Source organism: Myodes glareolus, chromosome X, assembly GCF_982192425.1.
Source record: "Myodes glareolus chromosome X, mMyoGla1.1, whole genome shotgun sequence".
Classification (NCBI taxonomy): domain Eukaryota; kingdom Metazoa; phylum Chordata; class Mammalia; order Rodentia; family Cricetidae; genus Myodes; species Myodes glareolus.
In genome coordinates, this window is record NC_142053.1 from 32,687,656 (window position 1) to 32,709,972 (window position 22,317).

At 38.9% G+C, this 22,317-nt stretch overlaps 1 protein-coding gene across 3 annotated transcripts in view; it reads left to right on the forward strand.

The window, feature by feature from the left end:
• The window catches only part of Gria3 (glutamate ionotropic receptor AMPA type subunit 3), a 275,928-nt gene that overhangs the window by 137,405 nt on the left and 116,206 nt on the right, over positions 1–22,317 (forward strand). For all 3 annotated transcript variants that reach the window (XM_048439291.3, XM_048439292.3, XM_048439290.3), the window contains exon 4: positions 2,781–2,968. In XM_048439291.3, coding sequence (XP_048295248.1) covers positions 2,781–2,968 — 188 coding nt within the window. The remainder of the gene's footprint in view (positions 1–2,780; positions 2,969–22,317) is intronic.

A 22,317-nucleotide genomic window follows, 5' to 3' on the forward strand; every position in this document is an offset into this window, starting at 1 on the left:
AATAGTATGAATATTAATAGGCGCAGAGTAAATTGCTAGAGTAAAGCTTTATCAGAACTAGCAGGTTTTGGCTAAATTCAATCTTGAGACAAATTAACATAATTTGGTTATTTAAATATATTATTAATTCAGGCTGGAACTATGTCTCAGTGGTAGGGTGCAAGCTTGGCATTCATTAGGCCCTGGACTTTATTCTAAGATGTTTTACACTGCTAAAATAACCCACATCAATATAAGCAATAGTCCCATTACCACTCACTGTTCAGATAATATTTAAAATATTAGAATCAATAAAATATTGACAAGACAACATTCTGTCATGAGTATAGAAGGTTCACTAAAGATCCACCCCTACCTAAGAGTGTCTAGGCAAATAATAGTATCCAGTGTGGAGGGACATTTAATCATTACTGAAGGTGAGAGAGACATTTTCTTTAGTAGTGTAGCCACTAGTAGGAAGGCCATGCTTGTAGGAAGAACCCCTTACCCATGTGTCTCTGTAAGCAACCCTAATGAAACTCATAGATTATTTTTAAAGACATGAAAATAGATGGGAACTAGTTAAGAAGATGAAGGAGGTAGTGGGATAATAGGAGATAAATATAATAAAAATGCTTTGAATTCATGTATGAAAGTGTCATTGTGAAACCTGTTATTATGCAAAATTAATGTATGCTTAGATATATTGAGAATCATCCATTAAAAAGAGTAGAATTGAAAGGAAAAGGGTTATCATCACCTAAAAGGAATTGTTGAAGGATTGGGACACCTTTACCTGAGGAAGAGAAGGTTAAAGTAAGACATGTTAAAAGTTTTTAAAAATGTGGAAGATTGTCACATGGAAAAGAGATTAATCTTATTCCATGTCATCTCAAATTGTGTACAAGGTCCATTAAGCAGAGATAACAATACTTTAGATGTTCTACTAAACATGTGAACACTTGTGTTTTGCTGATGAGACTTTTTTAAAAAAAATGTTTACTTTATATCAAAGACTCTGTATATAATTCATCACTGTTAATATTCAGCCAATATTTTCTTCATAAATAGTCCATAAACAAAATTCAACACAGTCCTTGCTAAATTTTCATATAAATTCTTAATTAGTGGCATTCAAAATAATGAGGCATTATTATACACTGCTTAAGAAAGATTTTCACATGCTTTAATCTCTTTCTTCCTATGTTTATTTCTTAATCCCATGCCTTGGCCCACTATGTGCCCTCAACTCCCTCTGAAGCAGAGAGTACATAGAAAACCCATATGAAAATGTAAATCTGAGAAATAAATATGCGTGGTTGGTTTTATAAGAGTAAGAATTAACATTTAAAGCAATGGTAATTTACTCTGATCTGTAATTTTGAGCTCCTGTGCTGAAATTGCTCATTTGGAAATTACCAAGTGCTTGGGTCTCGTTTGTGGTCGTCTTCCTGCACACATCCAGCACACAAAGGAGTTATAATGACCGACTGAGTCACTACCGCCATCTCCCCGAAGCATGTTCTCCAAATGTCAATACCATTTTCTATGGTACAGTGAGGACGACTCCGAAGCACAGCCTGCTTACACCACAGAGTAGGCCCAAGACAGCAGAGAACTTGGAGTGTGTTCAAAAGGCATCTCCCTCCATTCTCTGTTTACATGCTGGTTGAACTGCTATGTTGCAGATAATTTGGGATTTGCAAATCATCTCTGTCACTTACTCCTATTGTGACTAGGGAGATTGTTTTGATAATGTCCCAATAAAGCTGTCTATTCTTGGTGAAATTATACTCGGATTATAAATTCATACAAGAAGCACACTGGAGATATATAGAATTGGGGACGTGACTACTATAAAAGACTATGTGTAAGAAAATGTTTGTGCCTTTGTGTTTTGTACTTTAGATACACTGCTCTTGGGGCTTCGTTTGTTTGCTAATGTGTCTGTTTGGTTTGTTTTGGTTTTGGATTTTTGAGACTGAATCTCATTGTATACCTCAGGCTGGCCTTGGCCTTTTGGCAGTTCTGCTTCAGCCTCTGCATTTCTGACATCATAAACACGAGCTGCCTATAATTCCCAATTGGTTAGCCCAAACTCAAGCATCCGATCTTTCCTTTCTTTGATCAGGGCACCGGTATGTTAGTTGCTAATGGTTGTTGGATATAAATTAGCTAAATTGGGAACTCCTGGTAAGTTTTATTCAGGAAAATGAAAGAACTCCCCAAAACTAATTTTATTGAATATTTTATAGACTCTGTGTAATAAAAGAGTAATGGTCTCTATTGGGGGCTGTCTCTCATAAAATCATGCTGATATTACCTGGGAGACACTATCTTTTTGAACATTTACATCCATGTATAGCTCTATCGCTACTAAATTTATTTTGTTGTATATTTTTTTAATATCTAATTCTGAAGAATTCTTAAGTGAAAGACAGAAGAAATGAGCTTCAAATGCAACACAAAACTACAGTCAGATGTAAGAAGATCTTGGCATTTATTCCGGGTCTTTTTGATATTGCATTTCAAAACAAAGGTGACTTCATAAACACCTATCCCCACGGTGCTCACAAATGATAGAATCTCCTTTACCTAAAAAAAATAAAAAAAATACCAAAATGGAGGTGTCAACTATCTGGAGAGTCAGGGTTGAAGCTGTGAGCTCACCTGCTCTCTCCAGTGAATCCAGTTTGAAAAGACCCAATGGGCTGTGAATGGAAACTCAGTAGAATCGTTAACACCTTCAGAAATCTTTTTTAAAAGAAAAAAATAGTATAGCTGTTTTTTCCTTCCTTTAGGGTTTTCCATCCTACAAGCAATTATGGAGGCAGCAGTGCAAAACAACTGGCAAGTGACAGCAAGGTCTGTCGGAAACATAAAGGACATCCAGGAGTTCAGACGCATCATTGAAGAAATGGACAGAAGGCAGGAAAAACGATACTTGATTGACTGTGAAGTCGAAAGGATTAACACAATTTTGGAACAGGTATGTCTGAGATTTAGTTCACTCCCAGCCTGCATGCTAAAGCATTTTCCTGAGTCAGTTGCCATATCTGCTAATAAATTAAGTAGCCAACACACTAAGCACGCCAACCGTTTTTATAGCCTCTCTAATCCTTTCTTCCTCCCTAGCGGCTGCACGAAAAAAAAAAAAAAAGAAAAGGAAAAGGAAAAAAGAAAAGAAAATTCTAAGCTCATAAAAAATGCATCGCATGATTAATTTGAATGTCTCTACAATTTAATGCTACATATCAGATAAATCCACCCCTCCACTCCTCTGTTTAATAGATAGCTGGTTATTTCAAAGTAATCCCCTTCCTTTCTTATATCTGCTTCCCAACAGGGAACAGACAATATGTTAGGCAGGCTGGCAGGTAGGAGTTTTGTTTCTCATTACTAGAATATGTACTTCCCCAAACCTTTCTAGGGAACATCAGCTATTGTTGATGAATGTGGGAAGACACCACTTACCAGGTTCAAATTGTCTAGATTATTCTAAATAAAGCCTATGGGTTAGTAGAAGAGAAAGATAATAGTTTAAGATGTTTTTAATTTCACAAACTTTATTATAAAAAATCTTGCAAATAAATAAAAATATTACACACCAAAATTAACCAGACTTCAATATAGTTAGAATTGGCATTTGGAACAGAAACTGTGAAGAGTCACACTAAAATTTACACTTTCGATATCAAACATATTTTATGCATTTATCCACCACCAAAACTACAAAGATCCAAATTGAGACTTAGAACTAGGAAAACAATTAGCTTTATGTCCTCTTTCATAACTCATGTTCACTACCTGCCACCAGTCCTTCCTCATCCCCTTACATTTATGCTTCTTTGTTCTCTCTCTCTTTCTCTCTCTCTCTTTCTTTCTCTCTCTCTCTCTCTCTCTCTCTCTCATGTTATACTGTAGCTTTCATGCAGTGCATTAAAAATAAGATGACATACTAAGGAAATGCTTTTAAAAGTGTGAACTTTTATTTTTAAAAAGGGCAAGGTAAGTAGACATAAGATTTATACAGGTTCAAACCAGACAAAAACCCCAGCACACAGGGAGGTAATTGAAGACAGAGCCTCACCCCTAACCAAGAAGTTATTGATACCTGCTGGGAGAGGAAGTCAGTTTTCTCTAATGGAGTGTCACTGGCTATACCAACCACACTACAGGACAGGCCCCATTCCCAGGAATAGTTGTAGTTGTTCAAAACAAGTTCGATTCCATGTGTTTTTCTGGTTTTTTCTTTAGTTTCTGCTTTAAGAGAGAGAAAGAACAAGAAGTTAGGTGAATAGGAAGAGTGGGAGAGGATCTGGGAGGAGCCAAGGAAGGAAAAAGAGCATGTTTGGTATATACTGTATGTAATCCCCAAAGAATAAAAATATTTAAAAAGTATAAACAATTTTTTAAAAAAATGAATAAGATTAAGGAGAAAATACAACTCAATGGACCAAGATGTTTTCATTATTAAGCACGAACATGGAAATTTTAGACTAAAATTACTGGAAGTATTTGCCCTAAGCTAGAGGGAAACTGTGTTTGGGACAGAGGGCCGAACTGAAATGTGTTGAAAGTTTACAGTTTTCCTCAAAAGTCTCCCTTTGCAAGTTAATAACAAAGTGCCTGTCTTGCCGTGAACAAAACTGTAAGGGAAACATCGATTCTAATTCAAGCCCAGTGTGCCTGGAAGCCAAAGGAGCTTCAGAGATCAAAAGTAGGGTGAGCAGCCATTGCCTGTGAGAGCTGCTTTATAGGAAATGAAATATTAACAGTTTGCCAGATCTGCCCCTGCCCCTACTGAGACAAAAAGATGAGAGAGAGAGAGAGAGAGAGAGAGAGAGAGAGAGAGAGAGAGAGAGAGAGAGAGAGAGAAGAGGTGGGCAGGGGGAAAACTGATGGTGCTACAGGCTAGAAATACAAAGCTGCTCCCTTGTTAAGCTCAGCACTGCTTTTAATGGATGGAAGTTCACAGAAAATGTAGAGCCCAAGCCTGGTTAGTTCCCCAACTAGCATTCTCCTGAGCAGCACAAATGATCCATGCTCTCCCTCAGTGAAAAAAAAATGCCTTCCTTTGATTTTCTCAAATCTTAAAAATGAAGAATCAGGTCAGTGATGATGCTATATGTACTACATGCCCTCCAAAATGTTTAGACCAAAATAGCCTTTTAGTGGGTGACCTACTTAATAGGGCCAAACAGAAGAACATCTTTCTTGCCACACTTTTTTGCTTCCTTTCTTTTTCATTGGGGACTTTGGCTACTTGAGTATTCAGTATTCTCTGAAAGGTGTGGACTGTGGGGCTTTACAGTTCTGTATAATGGAAAAAGTGGTGTGTGAAGCTCGGAGTTCTATATACCTCTGAAACTTTGGCCACTTAGCTGTCTATCTAAGCTTCCTCATTTACATGATGGACAAAACAGAATCTGCTCTATCACACAAGATTGGCACAACCACCCTACAAGGCATAAAATTTTGGAGAGAAAAATCAGTATCACAGGAGGAAAATCAAACTGCTAAAATTAAAAAAGTCTGTTTTTCATTGCTCACTTTTCTTTCTTCCTTTCTTATTTATGTACTTTCAAAATATCCCTCAGAATGCCCTCTGTGCCATTTTATTCATCTTCTTTAAAAAATGAAACAAAATAAAGGTGTCAAAGTGTTTGCTTTTTTTTACCATTGAGTAACTCCTATGAGACTGTATGTTCTACAAAGTAGAGGCTAGAATGTACCACAGAGTGCATGGTAAATAGCAATGGAGGAATGGTAGGGTAGACACTCGATGACACTCACCTTAGCATGTTTCACTAAAATTTAACTACAGTTCCATCCAAAGCAGTGATTCTCAACCTTCCCAATGCTTTAATATAGTTCCTCATGTTGTACTAACCCCCAACCACAAAATTATTTTATTACTACTTCATAACTATAATTTTGGTATTGTTATGAATTACAATGTAAACTTCTGATATGCAGAATATCTACTATGCAACCCCCATAGGAGTTGCAACCCACAGGTTGAGAACCACTGATGCAGAGAGAAAAAGAACATGTAGTCATATAATATGATTGTTAGAATACGCATCTTTAAAATAGTAAATCTGCTTATCTCTCTTCCAATGATAATAAAATTGTTCCTATTTATTTCCTTTTGTTGAAATTTATTTATAAATAAATTTCTCATTAAACAAATTTCTTAAGTAAACAACTTCAACATGACATTTCTTTAAAGACATTCTTTTAAAAAGCAATTGAATCCCTTCATTGGAGTTTAGCCATTCTTCTGACAAACATCATGATATAATACACAGATTTTAGTACAATAATAACATTCATAACTCAATGAATATCAAATTCTAAAAGACAGCCTCATATTTTAAGTGTTTTCAATGTCATTTAAGGTTTTTTTCCTAAAAAAGTTCCTAAAGTCTCTACAAAATCAGGTTTCACTTGACTATCTAAGGTAAGAGAGCCTCTGGTGCCTTTATAACACTGTTGTCAATAGACCAGATTTAAGTATGAAGTTCATATTATACTCCAAACCCATCAGGTATTAATTAAAATATAGTAGTGCAGTGCAGTTATTCAAATATCATCAGATTTTCTGTAGTTTTATATAACATAATGTCAATACTGCATCATATACATTATTTTCCTGTAAATATTAAAATAATGATAAGATCAATAGAAATTTTTCCAACATTTTCCCAAAGTCCTTCTTTTTTAACTTTTCCAGCTCTTCATGTAATAATAGAGAAGAAGAAGCAGCTACATGTTTATCTTTCGTTAGTACCTCTGTGTAACTGTTAAGCTACAAGGAAAGTATAATACATTTGCAAGTGTGAGAATTAATAGAAATTGACAGACCTAGATACAAATAAGACCATGCTAAGTAAGTTCTTAGAGATCAGTGGATAAAAAAAAAACTCTATAGATCATAAATCCAAGACTTGGGGCACTATTTTGTTTCATTTTTCCAATTTCAATAGTTTTTTTTATCTTGTCTGGGGTTATAATATAGTACAACATTTCTCCTTTCCCTTTCCTCCCTCCAAGCCCTCTCATATATCCTGTCAACCATCCTTCAAATTCATGGCCTCTTTTTCCATTAATTGTTATTTCTTGCATGTATGCATACGTATATACATGAGTATGTGTGTCTGTTCTGTGGGGCACACACATATGTGCGTGCACGTGCATTTGTGTGCATGTGTATAGAGTTGTATAGGTCCATAGTTGATATCTTGTATCATTCTCCATCAATCTCTACTTTTTATCAAGATAGGTTCTCCCATTGAACCTAAAGCTCAATAATCTAGCTAGTCACCTTGTGCCAGGAATATAGTCTGAATGAATTTTGTCAATTATTAGCTTTTTGGCAAGGGGCAAATAAACTGGCTTCCTATATTTCTATTTTCTCATCATAAAGCATAAAACTTATACCAGATAAGTTAATTTGTGCAAATCATTTGGAAAAGTTCCTGATTCGTAGTGTTGGTATTCCACTGTGATGCCAAAACAAAGCACTTTTACACAAATGGTCCCTTTTGAACTTCACAATCGGATGCCAGCAGGGAAGATGTCCTTGTCACAAATTTATAGTTGATAGATTGAGAATTAGAGACTTCTAGATGACTTGTCAAAACTTGACTTCCAGTTCAGTATCAATATGTGACAGAAGAAGTGTAAAATGTGGGTCTTCTGACTCTTAATCTAGTGTTCTTGTGCTAAACTGCACCATCTCCTTTAATGTCTAAGTTACTCATAAATAAGTCTTCAAACTCGAATGTGGCCCACTCATCAGGTTCAGTCTTAAAATGATGGCATAGAAATTAAAGACGATCCAAAGAAGAGTGGCAAAAAAATGATTAAAGCATTAGAAAACAGGGCCTATGAGGAAAGTCTATAGGAGTTGGGGTGGTTTATCCTGGTGAAAGAGAGCCAAGAGGCAGTTTAATCACCATGCCCAAGTAGAAAGACTTACCATAAAGAGGGTACTGACCAACTGTTCTGCATGCCTAAGGATGCCTAGGGCAAATGAGCTATCTGGACTAGAGAGACAGTCAGCACTAGGAAGGACCCATAAAGGAGGGTGGAAGAAAGGAAAACCTCTCCAGGTCAGAGTGTATGGAAAGTAAGGCTGTGATGAATTAGTGAAAACTTAACATTAACCAAGTTTTTGAGATTAGTTTTCTAAAATGCACAAAATTTTCAAGTTCATACTGTGTGCTAGCAAACAAAGATCCTTTGAGAAGACTTCATGAGTCTAAAGCCTAATTCCTGGGTATCTGTGCTTGCAGGACTCATATCAGGTACAAAAGTTCATAGATGCCCCTTTTATAAAAGGGCATCACATTTGTATGTAACCTATTCATAACCACTTACATAATTTAATTCATTTCTAGACTGCTTATAATGAATAAGGTATACATGTTGTATGCATTTGTTATGTTATTCGGGGGATAATGGCAAGCAAAGGGTCTGTATGTATGTAGTAAATATGTGAGTTTTTCTTTTATTTATTTATTTAGTTAGTTAGTTAGTTACTTACTTAGTTATAAAAATTTCCACCTCCTGCCCTCCTCCCATTACCCTCCCACTCCCCCCACTACCTCTCCCCCTCCCTCTCCATTCTTAAGAACAGTCAGGGTTTCCTGCCCTGTGGGAAGTCCAAGGTCCTCCCCCCTCCCTCCAGGTCTAGGAAGGTGAGCATCCAAACCGACTAGGCTCCCACAAGGCCAGTCCATGCAGTACAATCAAAACTCAGTGCCATTGTCCTTGGCTTCTCAGTCATCCCTCATTGTCAGCCACATTCAGAGAGTCCAGTTTGATCACATGCTCCATTAGTCCCAGTCCAGCTGGCCTTGGTGAGCTCTCATTAGATCAGTCCCATTGTCTCAGTGGGTAGACGCACCCCTCGCCGTCCTGACTTCCTTGTTCATTTTCTCCCTCCTTCTGCTCCTCATTTGAACCTTGGGAGCTCAGTCCAGTGCTCCAATGTGGGTCTCTGTCTCTAACTCCATCCATCGCCAGATGAAGGTTCTGTGGTAATATGCAAGATATTCATCAGTGTGGCTATAGGATAAGGCCAGCTCAGGCACCCTCTCCTCTGCTGCCCATGGAACTAGTTGAGGACATCTCCTTGGACGGTTTCTCAGGAAACTGGGAGTCAACCTACCTCAGGATCCAGCAATTCCACTCTTGGGAATATACCCAACAGATGCCCTATCATACTACAAAAGCATTTGTTCAACTATGTTCATAGCAGCACTATTTGTAATAGCCAGAAACTGGAAACAACCTAGGTGCCCCTCAATAGAAGAATGGATAAAGAAGATGTGGCACATGTATACTTTAGAGTTCTACTCAGCAGTAAAAAACAATGACATCTTGAACATTGCATGCAAATGGATGGAAATAGAAAACACTTTACTGAGTGAGATAACCCAGACCCAAAAAGATGAATATGGTATGTACTCACTCATAAGTGGATTCTAGTCATAAATAAAGGATATTGAGCCTATAGTTCATGATCCTAGAGAGGCTAAACAAGAAGGTGAACCCAAAGAAAAACATATATTTATCCTCTGGGATATTGGAAGTTGACAAGATTGTCAGGCAAAAGTTGGGAGCAGGGGGGTGGGGGTGGATTGAGGGGAAGGGGAGATGGGGAAAGAGAAGGGAGAAGGGGAGGATTTGGGAGAGCTTGGGGGAAATGGGATAATTGAAATGGAGGAAGGGTGGATATGGGCGCAGGGAAGAAGTTATCCTAACCAAGGGAGCCATTTTAGGGTTGGCTAGAATATGTGAGTTTTTAAAGGTATTTTTGATCTCGTGTTAGGTGAAGTCATAGATATAGAACCAGAAGTTACAGAGAACTGACTGCAATTCCTAACTTGTCTATATATCATATATCCAGAAAGTTAACCCCTAAAAGAGATTTAAATATTCTCCACTTGTTTTTGTTTTTACCGCATTTGTTTTTTTCCTAAACAATATTATTAATATATCCTCTGCCTCAATTACAGCATGGACAAAATGGAACCCAAAGCAATATGTTCTACCAAGCAAAATGATAGAATGTGTGGATTTTTTCCCCAATGTTTTCTCATGCCAAGGCATCCCTTCTTGGGTGATATCAAAGAGGCTGTTACGAAAACAAAACAGAAGCAGGTCAAGCCCCAGCCCTTATTCTCAGTTCTCCTGACAGAACATAAAGTTGAGTTATGACCACATAAGACAATCTGAGTCAGCCTCTAAGAGTTGTTTTGTGTGTGGCGTAGTTGAATAAACAAACGCTTGGGAAGCGAAGACACATGAGTTCAAATCCTAGCCTCCCACTATCATGTGACATTGAGGAAAATATTTATTTAAGACTTAATTTTGCAACTAAAATAACTGTCTCACTACCATCCTTCAACTGTTGTTGAGGATCGCATCGGGGAATGTGTAAAAATTATATAACAGTACCTCAATCCTAGTAGTCCCTCGATATCTGGTAACTGTGGCTATTTGCTCGTGAAGAGTTTTTTTGCTTAGGAAAATAAGTCACTTAAGGATAATCTTCAAGAATAGTGTCCTTTTGGATTTTTCAACCTATCAGTTCCATTTGGGGTCATTTTTCATTTGGATCTCACTGATTTCATCATGTTCAAACACCTCTGCTTTTATCTTCAGTGTAACTTTAGGGAACACATGTTGATGAATCAACTCAAGCACTATTTGTGGACCCACTAGATTTTCAGCATCACTTAAAATAATTAAAGGAACTAAAAATCTTGTGCTACATATGATAATTGGGCATTTTTAATCACAAAAAGTACTAAGTGATTATAGTATTCCAGATACCACTATGCAATATATATCAAGGTAAAACATATATACTTATGTATTATAGTATATACTTATATTTACTAATTACTTATATACTTTTTTACATATTTTTGTGTGTGTGCATGTAAAAATGCATATATCTATAAGGTAGATTGAAATATTACCTTCAGTTTGAAAGATGAAGAAAAGGAAACCTGAAAAGTCACATAGTTAATGACTGGTGAATCTAGAATCTGAACCCAGGGAATCTGACTGCATATGCAATTAATCACTGCACTAATTGGCCCTGCATCTGACTGAATTTTTCAGTTGGAACTTATTCAACCAAAAGTTATAAGATAAGCATCCTGATGAGGCCTGAAGTGGCTTTGTTTACACAACAGGCATTTCACAGATATTTTCTCCACTTGATGAGGAGTCATATCCCATTAACACAGAGAATTGAGAACATACCCTCAAATCGACACTTTTCTGAAGTGCTCCTTTGTCACAAACAGGTTCATTTACTTACAGTACTAAAATACGCACGATTTGGAATGCGACTCACAGAGGCATATATTGCGAGAAGAACTTGCCCAGAGTGCTCTGTATATAAAACTAGCATCGCTAAAGACTAGGCCAAGAATTGTGGCCTCCACGGTCTTACCAAAGTCTTCTGGCAATATGTGACCCGCAATGCCTCACCCCTACTCCACCCCCACCTTAGCACTTAGAAAGCCAAGCATGGAGTAGAAGTGTAAATATTTATTGGAGAAGCATTTCAGGAAGGTGCTTAGACTTGAGCAGGAGGACAGCAAGGCCTACAGTTCTCCCTCCTCCCACCACCACCACTAGACTCTAATGAGAGGAACCACTTCCTTAAGGGGTGAGCTTTAGAGGCCTCCTCCTACCACAAACGCTGAACCGCAAAGATCTCTTCTTTCTCTGTGGTCTTACGAGTGTTTGAAAGATCCGTAGCATGCTGAGCATCGGGGGACAAGGTGAGGAGGAGATGGACACAAAAAACCAAAGTGGACGTGCCTAATCAGAACACACAGGCCCAGGACATTCCAGAGGAAGCCTGGCAAAATAGGAGAAAATAACAATTGATGCCATAAAACAAGATAAAATATATCGTGTTTCGAATTGGCTTCCCCAAACCAAAGGAGAGCACTTTAGGATCTAGGTTTCTCAAATTACTTCATTCTTTATCTATACTACTTAAATCACAAAAGTTTAGAAGGCATAAAGAATGATTTGATGAGACCAAGTCATTAAAGAGAGTTTTAGGGAGATCTTACTAGCTTCTTAAGAGAACTTGAAACAAGCACCCTTCTCAGATGGAGGGTAGGTTTAGCCACCTCAAGGTCTGAACACAGGTCTTACTTTAGACCCTACCCTGCCTTGCCCTTCCCTGCCCCGACTCCCCAGATTCCTGTATATCACAGCTAGGAGGGTCCGTCTTGAGGAAAACCTTATTCCATCAGTTTCTTGCTTTATTTATGGAAACAAGCATGTGTCCAGTCATTTCATGTATACTGATAGCTTCTGACCTCCTCTGGCACCCACAGGCACGTGGTGGTGCGCATACAGACAAATAGATATGCACACAAACACATCAATAAAGTTTAATAAATAATTCAGTGACTGGTGAATGCTCAACCATACGTGGGACACGTCTTTTACACCCTCAATGGTTCGTGGAACAGCACAGAAGACAAGGTCAATGGCAGAACAGAAAGAACGAAAGAACTGGAGGGAGAAGAGGTGGATCATCGTGTTGTGCTGCCCTAGTATAAAAGGAACTGGCAACAGCTGTGATTACCCGCAGGCAACAAACAAGTTTTTGTTCAATAGCTTCTTACTATGAGGGAGGAGGGGAACTCACGAGGCCCCACCCCTCTCTGAGTTTCTCTAAGCGGTTAATGGTTACTGAGGAAGGAAGAGACACTTTCTTCAGTGGTGTAGTCACTGGAAAAGTGTCCCTGATCTTATGAGAAACCTCATTTTTATGCTTTTGTCAGTAACTTTAATGAAATCCTTTGGGCCACACAAAAAAAAGGCATGTTACAGGGCAGGCCTATTTCCTATTGTCAGTGACTGTCTAAATCACGCAATATGTTGAAGGGTTTCAGTGCATAATGTTAAGCAAAAAAATGAAAACATCATGTCTTCAGGTTAAGAACTAGAGACCACTAGATACCATGGTTGAATAAGTAGCAAAGGGGGTTTTCACAAAAGATTAATGAGACAAGCAAATTCTTGAAGGAAACTTAAATTGATTGGAAATGAGGAAAGAAATGACGCAGTCAAGTAGCACACACTAGGAGATGAAAGGAGGCCAAAATGTATTTTTTCTACACGCTGATCTATATTTGAAAGCTCGTCCATAGGACATTGGGGAGGAGGGAAACAGAAGAATGAGGTCTCTCTGGCTGCTTCTAGATTCAACAGTAAAAGAAAAGATACGATTCTTCTTTGTTTTCCTGTGCCATTTTTTTCTCCATTGCCATACTTAACATTGTGGAAACACTTGAATGAATATTTTGAAGCGAAAATAAATGCACCTCCAAACTATAGCATTGCCAAAGCACAACATATTACTGGATTACCTGAAAACATATCCACTGTAAACATGACTTCTCCCAATGTCAATCTAATGTCTTCTCCACTTTTAAGTGAGTGGGTCTCTGTACTTGTATTGGTATTGAAACCTTTCAATATGCTGGGGGACTTGGACAATCACAGGCAATCAAAAAAAAAAAAAAACAAAAAAACTTGCTCCCTAACATACAACAATGTTTATCCTGGGAGCTGGTAGGTAACAGACAGTAGTATTCTACATTGAGGGACTTTACCTTTAGTTTATTTTTTTTAAAAAAAATGGTTTGATTATCTGGTCATACTTCCACTAGACTGGCTTGGTGACTATTTAGAAGCAAATTCCCTCTGGGGAAATAAAAAGAAAAAACTCATTCACGATCATTACTTTGAAACAGAAAGACTCTTGTTTGTTTCAGATGATAGAAATTGTTGGCCCCAAAAAGGAAATGTTACTATTAGACCAACAGTTTTTTCTTCTCATCTTTAACTTATTTCCTAGGAGGCTTGGAGGGGTATTTTTCAAATCAACAAAAATTCAAATTACTTTTCATTAACTAACTTCAGAGTCCCTTCTGAAAATTCTCAAGGACTAAGACTCTCTGCGATGAAGGAAAATATCCAAGAGTTTTAGAAAGCAGAATATACAAACATGAGGCAGGAGACCTGGATTTTAGCACCAAGCCATTAGACTTCAAAATGTACTTCATTGCCTAATCCCTAAAGCAAATGTGTTAAATGTTCCCAGAGACGTCCAGGTCCAAGAAGCTATACTTCCCAGTACTTTGAAAAACAAGATAGAGAATTCAGTTCACGAGCTATCAAGGAAGGGAGTAGGGATAGTATATCTCCATGGGATAGTATGTGTGATACTCTTGGTTTAATCTCCAGCACTGCGATGAATGACAGGAAGGAAAGAAGCTGTGAGAGAGAATGAGGGAAGGTAGAAAGGGGGAAAAGGAAGGAAGAAAGATTAAAAACAGAGAGAAAGGGGCAGGAAAAGAAAAGGAGAGAGAGAATAGGCTCATTTTATCTTACCTCATGCTAAACTCAGTAAGTGGAAAAGAGTAAGCCTTCCTTTCTGAGGAAGTTTACAATCTAAGAAACTGACAAGGAAACACAATAATTCTGGAAGACAGAATATGACAGCTATCACAAGTGTGTGAGTCAACTTTCTTGCTTTCTCCGATTGCCAGCTAGTGACTGCCATTAAATGGTTTTTGCTGACTGAGATTCTTGAAAGCCTGAGCATCGGGGAGTTTTCTAAGACTTGGGAAGACAGATGATAAGGGGAATGAGATAGTATACCCTTAAGACAACAGCACCACTAGGAAGTTCATCATGTACCTCTATCCTTAGAGCACAGAACAACACGCATCCCTGTTAATAAGAGTTTATGTTTGATCCAAGCCAGTACCACATATGTATAGATATGAATATCACCTCAGTGCCTCCAGAAAAATACCTAGGGAAAATTCCTATTAATTAAGGCCTTCTGGTAGTTGGGTTCTGATTAACTGATTTGTTTGTTCATTACGAACCTATCCTAAGTCCCTGGCTATATCCACATCAACTATTCTCCTCCTGCTAGAGCTTTGCATATAGAAACATTAAGAGGGAATCAGGAAAAAAAATGTATCTTAAAGACAAACTCATCCGTCCCCATTAACATCAGAATTTTAGGACTAAGTCTGGTACTTTATTCCCTGATCTTAAACATAGAACCAATGTAAGTATAACAATAAAACTGGTGTAAATATTGCCTTTGTTTTTAGTTGACCCTGTTACAAATCAAATGGAGATTCAAAATAGCTATATTGAAAAACAGAAATAGCAGAAAGCCTTAACCAAGCATATCCATGTTATCCATCTACAGGAAGTGCATGTATTTTCTGTTGGCACACAAAGAAAGCCCCCGCTCCATCTGAGTTTGTGTGGCTTCCGCTGTGAACACCTTAGTTAAGTCTTTGCAGACTCTGAGAGTGTGACAGTCCTGTGGGTTTCAATTGCTGGCGTGGAAACACTAAGTATTTTTTAAATCACCATTGGGCTTTATTAGGAAATTTTCTCAGATTAACAGCAACAAAAATGTAGCAATTAGAAAGTTTGTCATGCAGCTGCACGATTACGGGAGCCCTTTCCCAGATTCTAACAGATGTTACAACAAACTGTTTGAAGAAAGCTGCAAGAGCCACAGTTCACAAGAGCAACACAAAAGCTAGCTATTGTTCAAACCCACGTTCCCACGGGACCCTTGCATTTAAAATAATTTAGACCTCTAGGCTCCCCTACAGAGAGGCACCAAGCAAATGCAAAATAAGAACAGTAACAAAAAATAAAATCAAATGTGTAGATTTGACTTCCTCACCATGGAACCGTGAGCGGCAAATGCAAATAATAAAGCGATGCAAATATCTGGACGTTCATGCATTTTGAATGTGGGAAGCAGACCTAAACAAGCAGTATGGCACTATCATGAAACACCCATGAATCTTCTTGTTGGAACACCTTTGCCTCAGTTCAGAGATGGCAGAATCAAACTGTCTTTGCCCACAGGTCCCAACAAAGTGACAACTGAAAGTGACAGGGCAAGGGATTAAGTAGATTAGTTATACCCAGTATCATTTCACTAGGAGCAGAGCTAAAATAGAAGATAGTCGGCAAGTACCACTATTCTATTATCAACCTTTTCTTTCTTTCTTCCCTTACTGTCTTTGTTTCTTTCTTCCTCCCTTTCTTTCTTCCTCCCTTTCTTTCTTCCTCCCTTTCTTTCTTTCTTTCTTTCTTTTTTCCTTTCTTTCTTTCTTCTTTTTTTTTCTGAGACAGAATCTTACCCCTGCCTGGCCTGGCACTAGCCATATAGACCAGACTTGCCTCAAACTCACAGAGATTTGCCTACCTCTGCTTCCTGAGTACACCCATGCCCAGCCAACTTATTTTTAGTAAACATATATGGCTATCAAATAACCTCCCACCTGAGCAAATACCACCCCTGTTCCACTCTGAAAAATAATGTCACCTGATGAAGTACCTTGTGAGGGAATACAGCTCAAGGCCAAAGATTAAAACTCCTCATTAAGTTTTTATTCAAAATCATGTCTGCCCTTGCACAGCCCCCTCATCTTTTTGTCATGTTAGTGATGTCAGCCATGAAATATAAAAAGACAAAAATCCTTCCTTGCCCTACCAGCATGACTTTAGGATGAATCAGGCAGTTTCTCTAAGGCGTTCTAAGATGCCTATTGAGGGCAAGTCTACAAATATAAGGAATTATAATTAGAATCATGTACCTCACTTCATGAGGAGGAGTAAATGAATGAAGGGAGGAACTTGTAGCCAAGCAGCCTGAGAACTCAAAAGGACTTACACACATATAACCTTGTTGTAGGAGAAGATCCCTTTGTTTCGTCCTGGTGTTCGGCTAGCTTACACCCGAAATAATCACACAGAAATTGTATTAATTAAATTACTGCCTGGCCCATTAGCTCTAATTTCCCATTGGCCAACTCTTACATCTTAATTCAACCCATTTCTACCAATCTGTGTAACACCACGAGGTCGTGGCTTACCGGGAAAGATTCTAACCAGCGTCAGTCTCAGGAGCTTCATGGCATCTGCCACTCTGCCCTTCTTCCCAGCATTCAGTTCTGTCTACTCCACCTATCTAAGTTCAACCCTATCAAAAGGCCAAGGCAGTTTCTTTATTCAACCAATGAAAGCAGCACATAGACAGAAGGAATTCCTACACCATAACCTGAAGGAGTCTGACCTGGCTGAGTCAGAGAGAAGCTCAGTGACACACCTGTGAGAACCACAAGGAATGTTTCCAGAACATAGGCTGTCTTCCTGTTTGTCTGTGCAGCTTGATGCTACATTCCCAAGGTCATTGTTAAGGTTTAGATTTGAGAGGGGTACCAAAACAGGAACCACCATTATTTCATTTTTTATTTGCTTGTGGTGCAGTAGGCAAAATACATCTTTCCTAACTCACTGAGGTGAACTGGTCCTACAAAGCGGTGTTCAAACTAAGGGGCATGAACTGAAATTGTTTTCATGTCTTTAGTTGAATCTCTTGTAGAAATCTTACTGTAGTTATATCGAAATTATTGTGAAGAACTGGGAAAGGCCACGCATGGTGGTACATGCCTTTCATCCTAGCACTTGGGAGGCAGAATTACTAATAACTGTGAGTCTGGCCAGCCTGTGATACCAAGTCCCAGGCTAGCTGGGGATACATCGTGAGACTCTGTCTTTAGAAAAGCTGAGCAAGAAGTGGGACTCCTAACAAAATTCGCTGTTGGTAGAAGATATGCCTGTCAATGTTATGACCATAAACATCAGGAAAAGGAAAAGTGAATAAGTGATTTTGTCCATTGTAAACGGCATATAAGGTTAATAGATACCTGCCCCCTTGGAAGGTAAATAAGAGAAAAGAACTCCAATACAGTCTGACCTCAGTACTACAATGTCTTGGATTAAGAGATAAAAATCAGACACGTTAAAGAAATGTCTAGACAGTCAAAGAGGATACTTACAGAAAGCTTCTTAACGGTCACTCCTAAGTGCCTTGCTTTCAACTGATGTCACTTCAACAGTTCTGAGAGTCCTTTGCACATGTCTTGATGTATTTCAAACTACAGCTGGTTAACTTGAGAACATTCTCCCAATAAACTGTCCCTCCTCCTGCATCCTGGCCAATAGAAAATCAATTGTTACTTGATGGGCTGCTTTGTTTCAGTTTGCTCAAATGTGCAAAGGAAGCACATCCTTTTTTTACACACTCATTAACTTAATTTCTGTCTCACCCACACAAGCACAACACAATCCTTCAAGCACTGACCTCAACCACTTTGTCATTTGGTATCCATGGCAACCCCCACCAAGCTGCTCAGAGAGAGCTGCAAATAGTGGCAGGAAAATGCGCCTCCCAGGAGAGCTGTTAACTCTTCTGCATTAGCCACATCAATAAAGGATGGCAACAGACCCATGCCTGAATCCTCAGGCATTTCCGTTTTCAGAGAGAAGGAGTGCTGTTCACACAATTTTTCCAAGTTGGGTTCAGCTGCTTTCATTCTCCACCTGTTGAAAATAAAGCACTAAGTGTCCATGTTGGGGAAAAAAAGAAGAGTTTTTTCTTGAAAAATCTTCCCAGTGTTACATTTCCCAGGTGACTCTCCCAACTTCAGCCTCCACCAAGAACCCTGCTAACTAAACTATAGCCAGGGATCTATCAACTAAACTACAGCCACGGGTCAATCTCTGTCTCTGTCTGTCTATCTCTGTGTGTGTGTGTGTGTGTGTGTGTGTGTGTGTGTGTGTGTGTGTGTGTGTGCTCGTGCATGAGTGCTCGCACGCACATGGAAGACAGAGGTCAGTATCAGTTGTCTCCCTCAGTTGCTCCCCCATTGTATACTTTTAAGGCAGGGTCTCTCACTGAACCTGTAACATATTGATTCATCTAGACTAACTGCCCAACAAGCTCCATCCAGCAATCCTTTTCTCTCTGTCTCTCCAGTGCAGTGATTACGGACACACTCTGCTGTACCTCAGTTTTATGTGGGTGCTATGAAAGGAGTTCACTGATTTGGGTAGAAATCCTAGAAGCCCTAGAAATCCTCCTGTCCCTTACCTCAAGCCCTAGAAATCCTCCTGTCCCTACCTCACAGCGTTGGAGTCACAAGCATCCCCGGCATCTCTGGGCTTTAACATAGGTTCCTTGGTTCTGAACTTAGGTTTCATGTTTCTGCCGAAAGCACTAAACTCCCTCTCCAGTCCTATAGCCAGTGATTTTGAAATCCTACCAAGACAACATGCCTGAAATCCTACCCAGTTTCTTCTAAGTTGTTGTCATTATATGAACTGTAACTCATCCTCTTGACTTTCTTAACCAATGCCAAGAATATACACATGAATGTAGCCTCTGATAGGGCAACCATGCTCCAGTGGAAGGTCACCCATCCAAGAATATTTTTGGTCAGCACAAATTTTGATGCTAATGGGGGTGGGAATTACAATATTGGATGGAAAGAGAATGGGGAGGAGTGAATCTGTGAAGAATTCAGGCAGGGAAGGTTAATATGCTCAAAATTCATTGTGCAAAATTCTCAAGGAACTAATTTAAAAAGTAATACTCATGCGGCAACCTTATGGTAGCAAATTATAAATGGTGACATTAACAATGGTCCTGTTATGAGAGTATTTATAAACAAATAGAAAATGTTCCAATTTCTCCAACTATAGAGCAAGTCATCCTGCTTGCAAAGTTTCTTCATGAGTTCCATAATATTTGCTCTGCTTATGGCTTTAGTGAAAAGTTGCTAGGAGGTAATAAATTTCCCTTTACTGTACTCTAGAAGAAGATAGGCTTGGTTTCTGGGAATGCTTCTCTCTGCAATATCATTATAAGACAGTTCAACATTATCTAATGTAGACACTTTGAATACAGAGAATCAGCTCAAACTCAGTGGTTTATAGTAGGGACCCATCTCTTAAATATCATTTTCATAGATTCCTCACAATAGGAATACTACGTGAAGTGGGAAGAACAAATGCATAGCTTTCTCTTCTTATTTGCATCAAAAGAAGAGAGGAGTGAGGAGACCACTATCCCAATCCTTCCCAGTGGATCTGCTGAAATATAAAGAGATGGCTTCAGCAAGACAACATTCCATTTTCCTATTGCTTGTCTCTCAATTTGTGAGTGAAAACTAATCATAAGTTTAAAGAAATGGTGAAAACAAGGTATCTTTCATTCCTCAAGACTAGAGATTCATCCCAGTAACCTGATAGTTGCAATCTATTATGATAAGTGTATTGATAAAGGAGCACACAGGTTGTAACAGGAAGACAAAGAAAACATAGTTAATTCAGCCTGATTTAGCCAAGCAATAATCCTGTTCCCTCAAGATTGAGCTAACTGGGTAATCAAGAGACAAGTGAAACTCACAATTTTGTGGAAGGGATGCACACTTTTATTTGCCTGTGTATGGCAATGCTCACTTACTTATCAGGATGAATGTCAATAAGCAGCAACAGAAGAAAAATTGAGGTTTATTAGTATGTCATAACGTAAACTGATAGAAAGTGTCTACTGATAGCATGGACTACGGGTGCTGTAGAGCAATTAAGAGCATATACTATTCTTGCAGAAGACCTCAGTTCAGCTCTCAGCACCCACATCTTTGCAACTCCAGCTCCAGAGGATCTGACACCGTTTGGCCTCCAAGGGCATCTGCAATCATGTGCACATACACACACAGAGACATGCATGCATATACATCAATAAATAAATCATAAAAATATGGACTATACTGGTCAGTGAAGAATGATTAATGAAAACTCAGAGTCAAACATTGGGGTTCAACATGAAGATCTGAAAAGCAAAACAGTCAGCCACTGGCTCTTACCTCGACCTCAGTCTGAAATGGTGATCCTGCCTCACAGCATCTCAGAATGAGACTGTTCGTTGAGAGCTGTTTCCTTCCATTTTATAATCTTCTCTGGGGCTGGGATTAAAGGTGTGCACCACCGTCATTAAAGGCATGTGCCGCTAAATTTCTATGGCAACTAGTGTGGCTACTGGGATTAAAGGTGTGTGTCATTATGGCTACTGAGATAAAAAGTGTGTATTACCATAATCTGGTCTGTAAGGCTGACCAGTGGGACTGCTTTTCTCTCAGATCTTTAGGCAGTCTTTATTTATTAAAATACAGTTGAAAGGCCACTACAGGTCAGAACACAACTTGACCTTTACATCCTCTAGATGCAATTATTTTTTCCACCAGCCAATAGTGTAACATGACAAGATACTGCTTGGGCATTCATCTACCTTTTCATTTTAATTGAGGTGTTAAGAGAGGGACTAGCGTGCAGAACTGTATCACAACTAGAGAATAAAGGAACAAGGATTTATGCATATGATTTCAGTGCTCATATTCTTTTAGATACCAGGTTATGTCAATACAGGGACCAAATAGCCAAGTGTGCATGAGTTCTCTTAATTAGGCCATCTGTCTTCTCCATCCCATAGTACCCACTTCCTACCCAAGCAAAGGGAACTGGTGCTAAAGTTAAGGATAAACTATTCACATAAAATCACATCACGCTCGAAAAATAGCATGTCAAGCGAGTCCCAGGACCCATCCTTCTCCACCGTTTCTGTATCCTTTCCATTCTAGTCATCCGCAATCATACATTGAATATTTACCTAAACAGCAATACATTGAAAAACACATGAAGTAGGAAACTGGAGTTCTCCCCTCAAGGAGTGATAGGCAAAGTAGGATGGTGGGACATGTATCTGTATGGAGTAACTCGATAGTAGACTGGATAAGATAAGAGTTCAAGCCCATATCCCAATCTACCAAACACAAAAATAAGTGAGCATTAGACAACTGAAACAGAAGATGGTGTTCATGAAGCCAGGGTTTTGTGCTTTTCTCATGCTGTATCCCCAGCTTGATAGATACAAGGTATTGACAAACATTTGGGGTCTGTGGTTGGTTGGTTGGTTGGTTGGTTGGTTGGTTGGTTGGTTTTTGTTTTTTTGTTTTTGTTTTTGTTTTTTTGAGACAGAGTCTCTCTATGCAGCCCAGGCTCTTCTGGAATTAGCTTCGTAGACCAGGCTAGCCTCAAACTCACAGAGATCCACCCGCCTCTGCCTCCCAAATACTAGGAGTAAGTTCATGTACCACTATGCTCAACAGTAAACATTTGCTGGATTAACAAATTTAGATCCTGACTTTTTGTACTGAGGAAGAGGGGGAGCATCAGTGGTCATTCGGATATAATCCCCAGACCTATATGCATTGCTTACATAATGTGACTTTTATTTTTGGTGCACAAAAGGAGCCTTCCAGACGTGTATATATGACCACTGTGCTTATGACTTAAACCTTTATAAATTCCCACCAAAGCCATGTA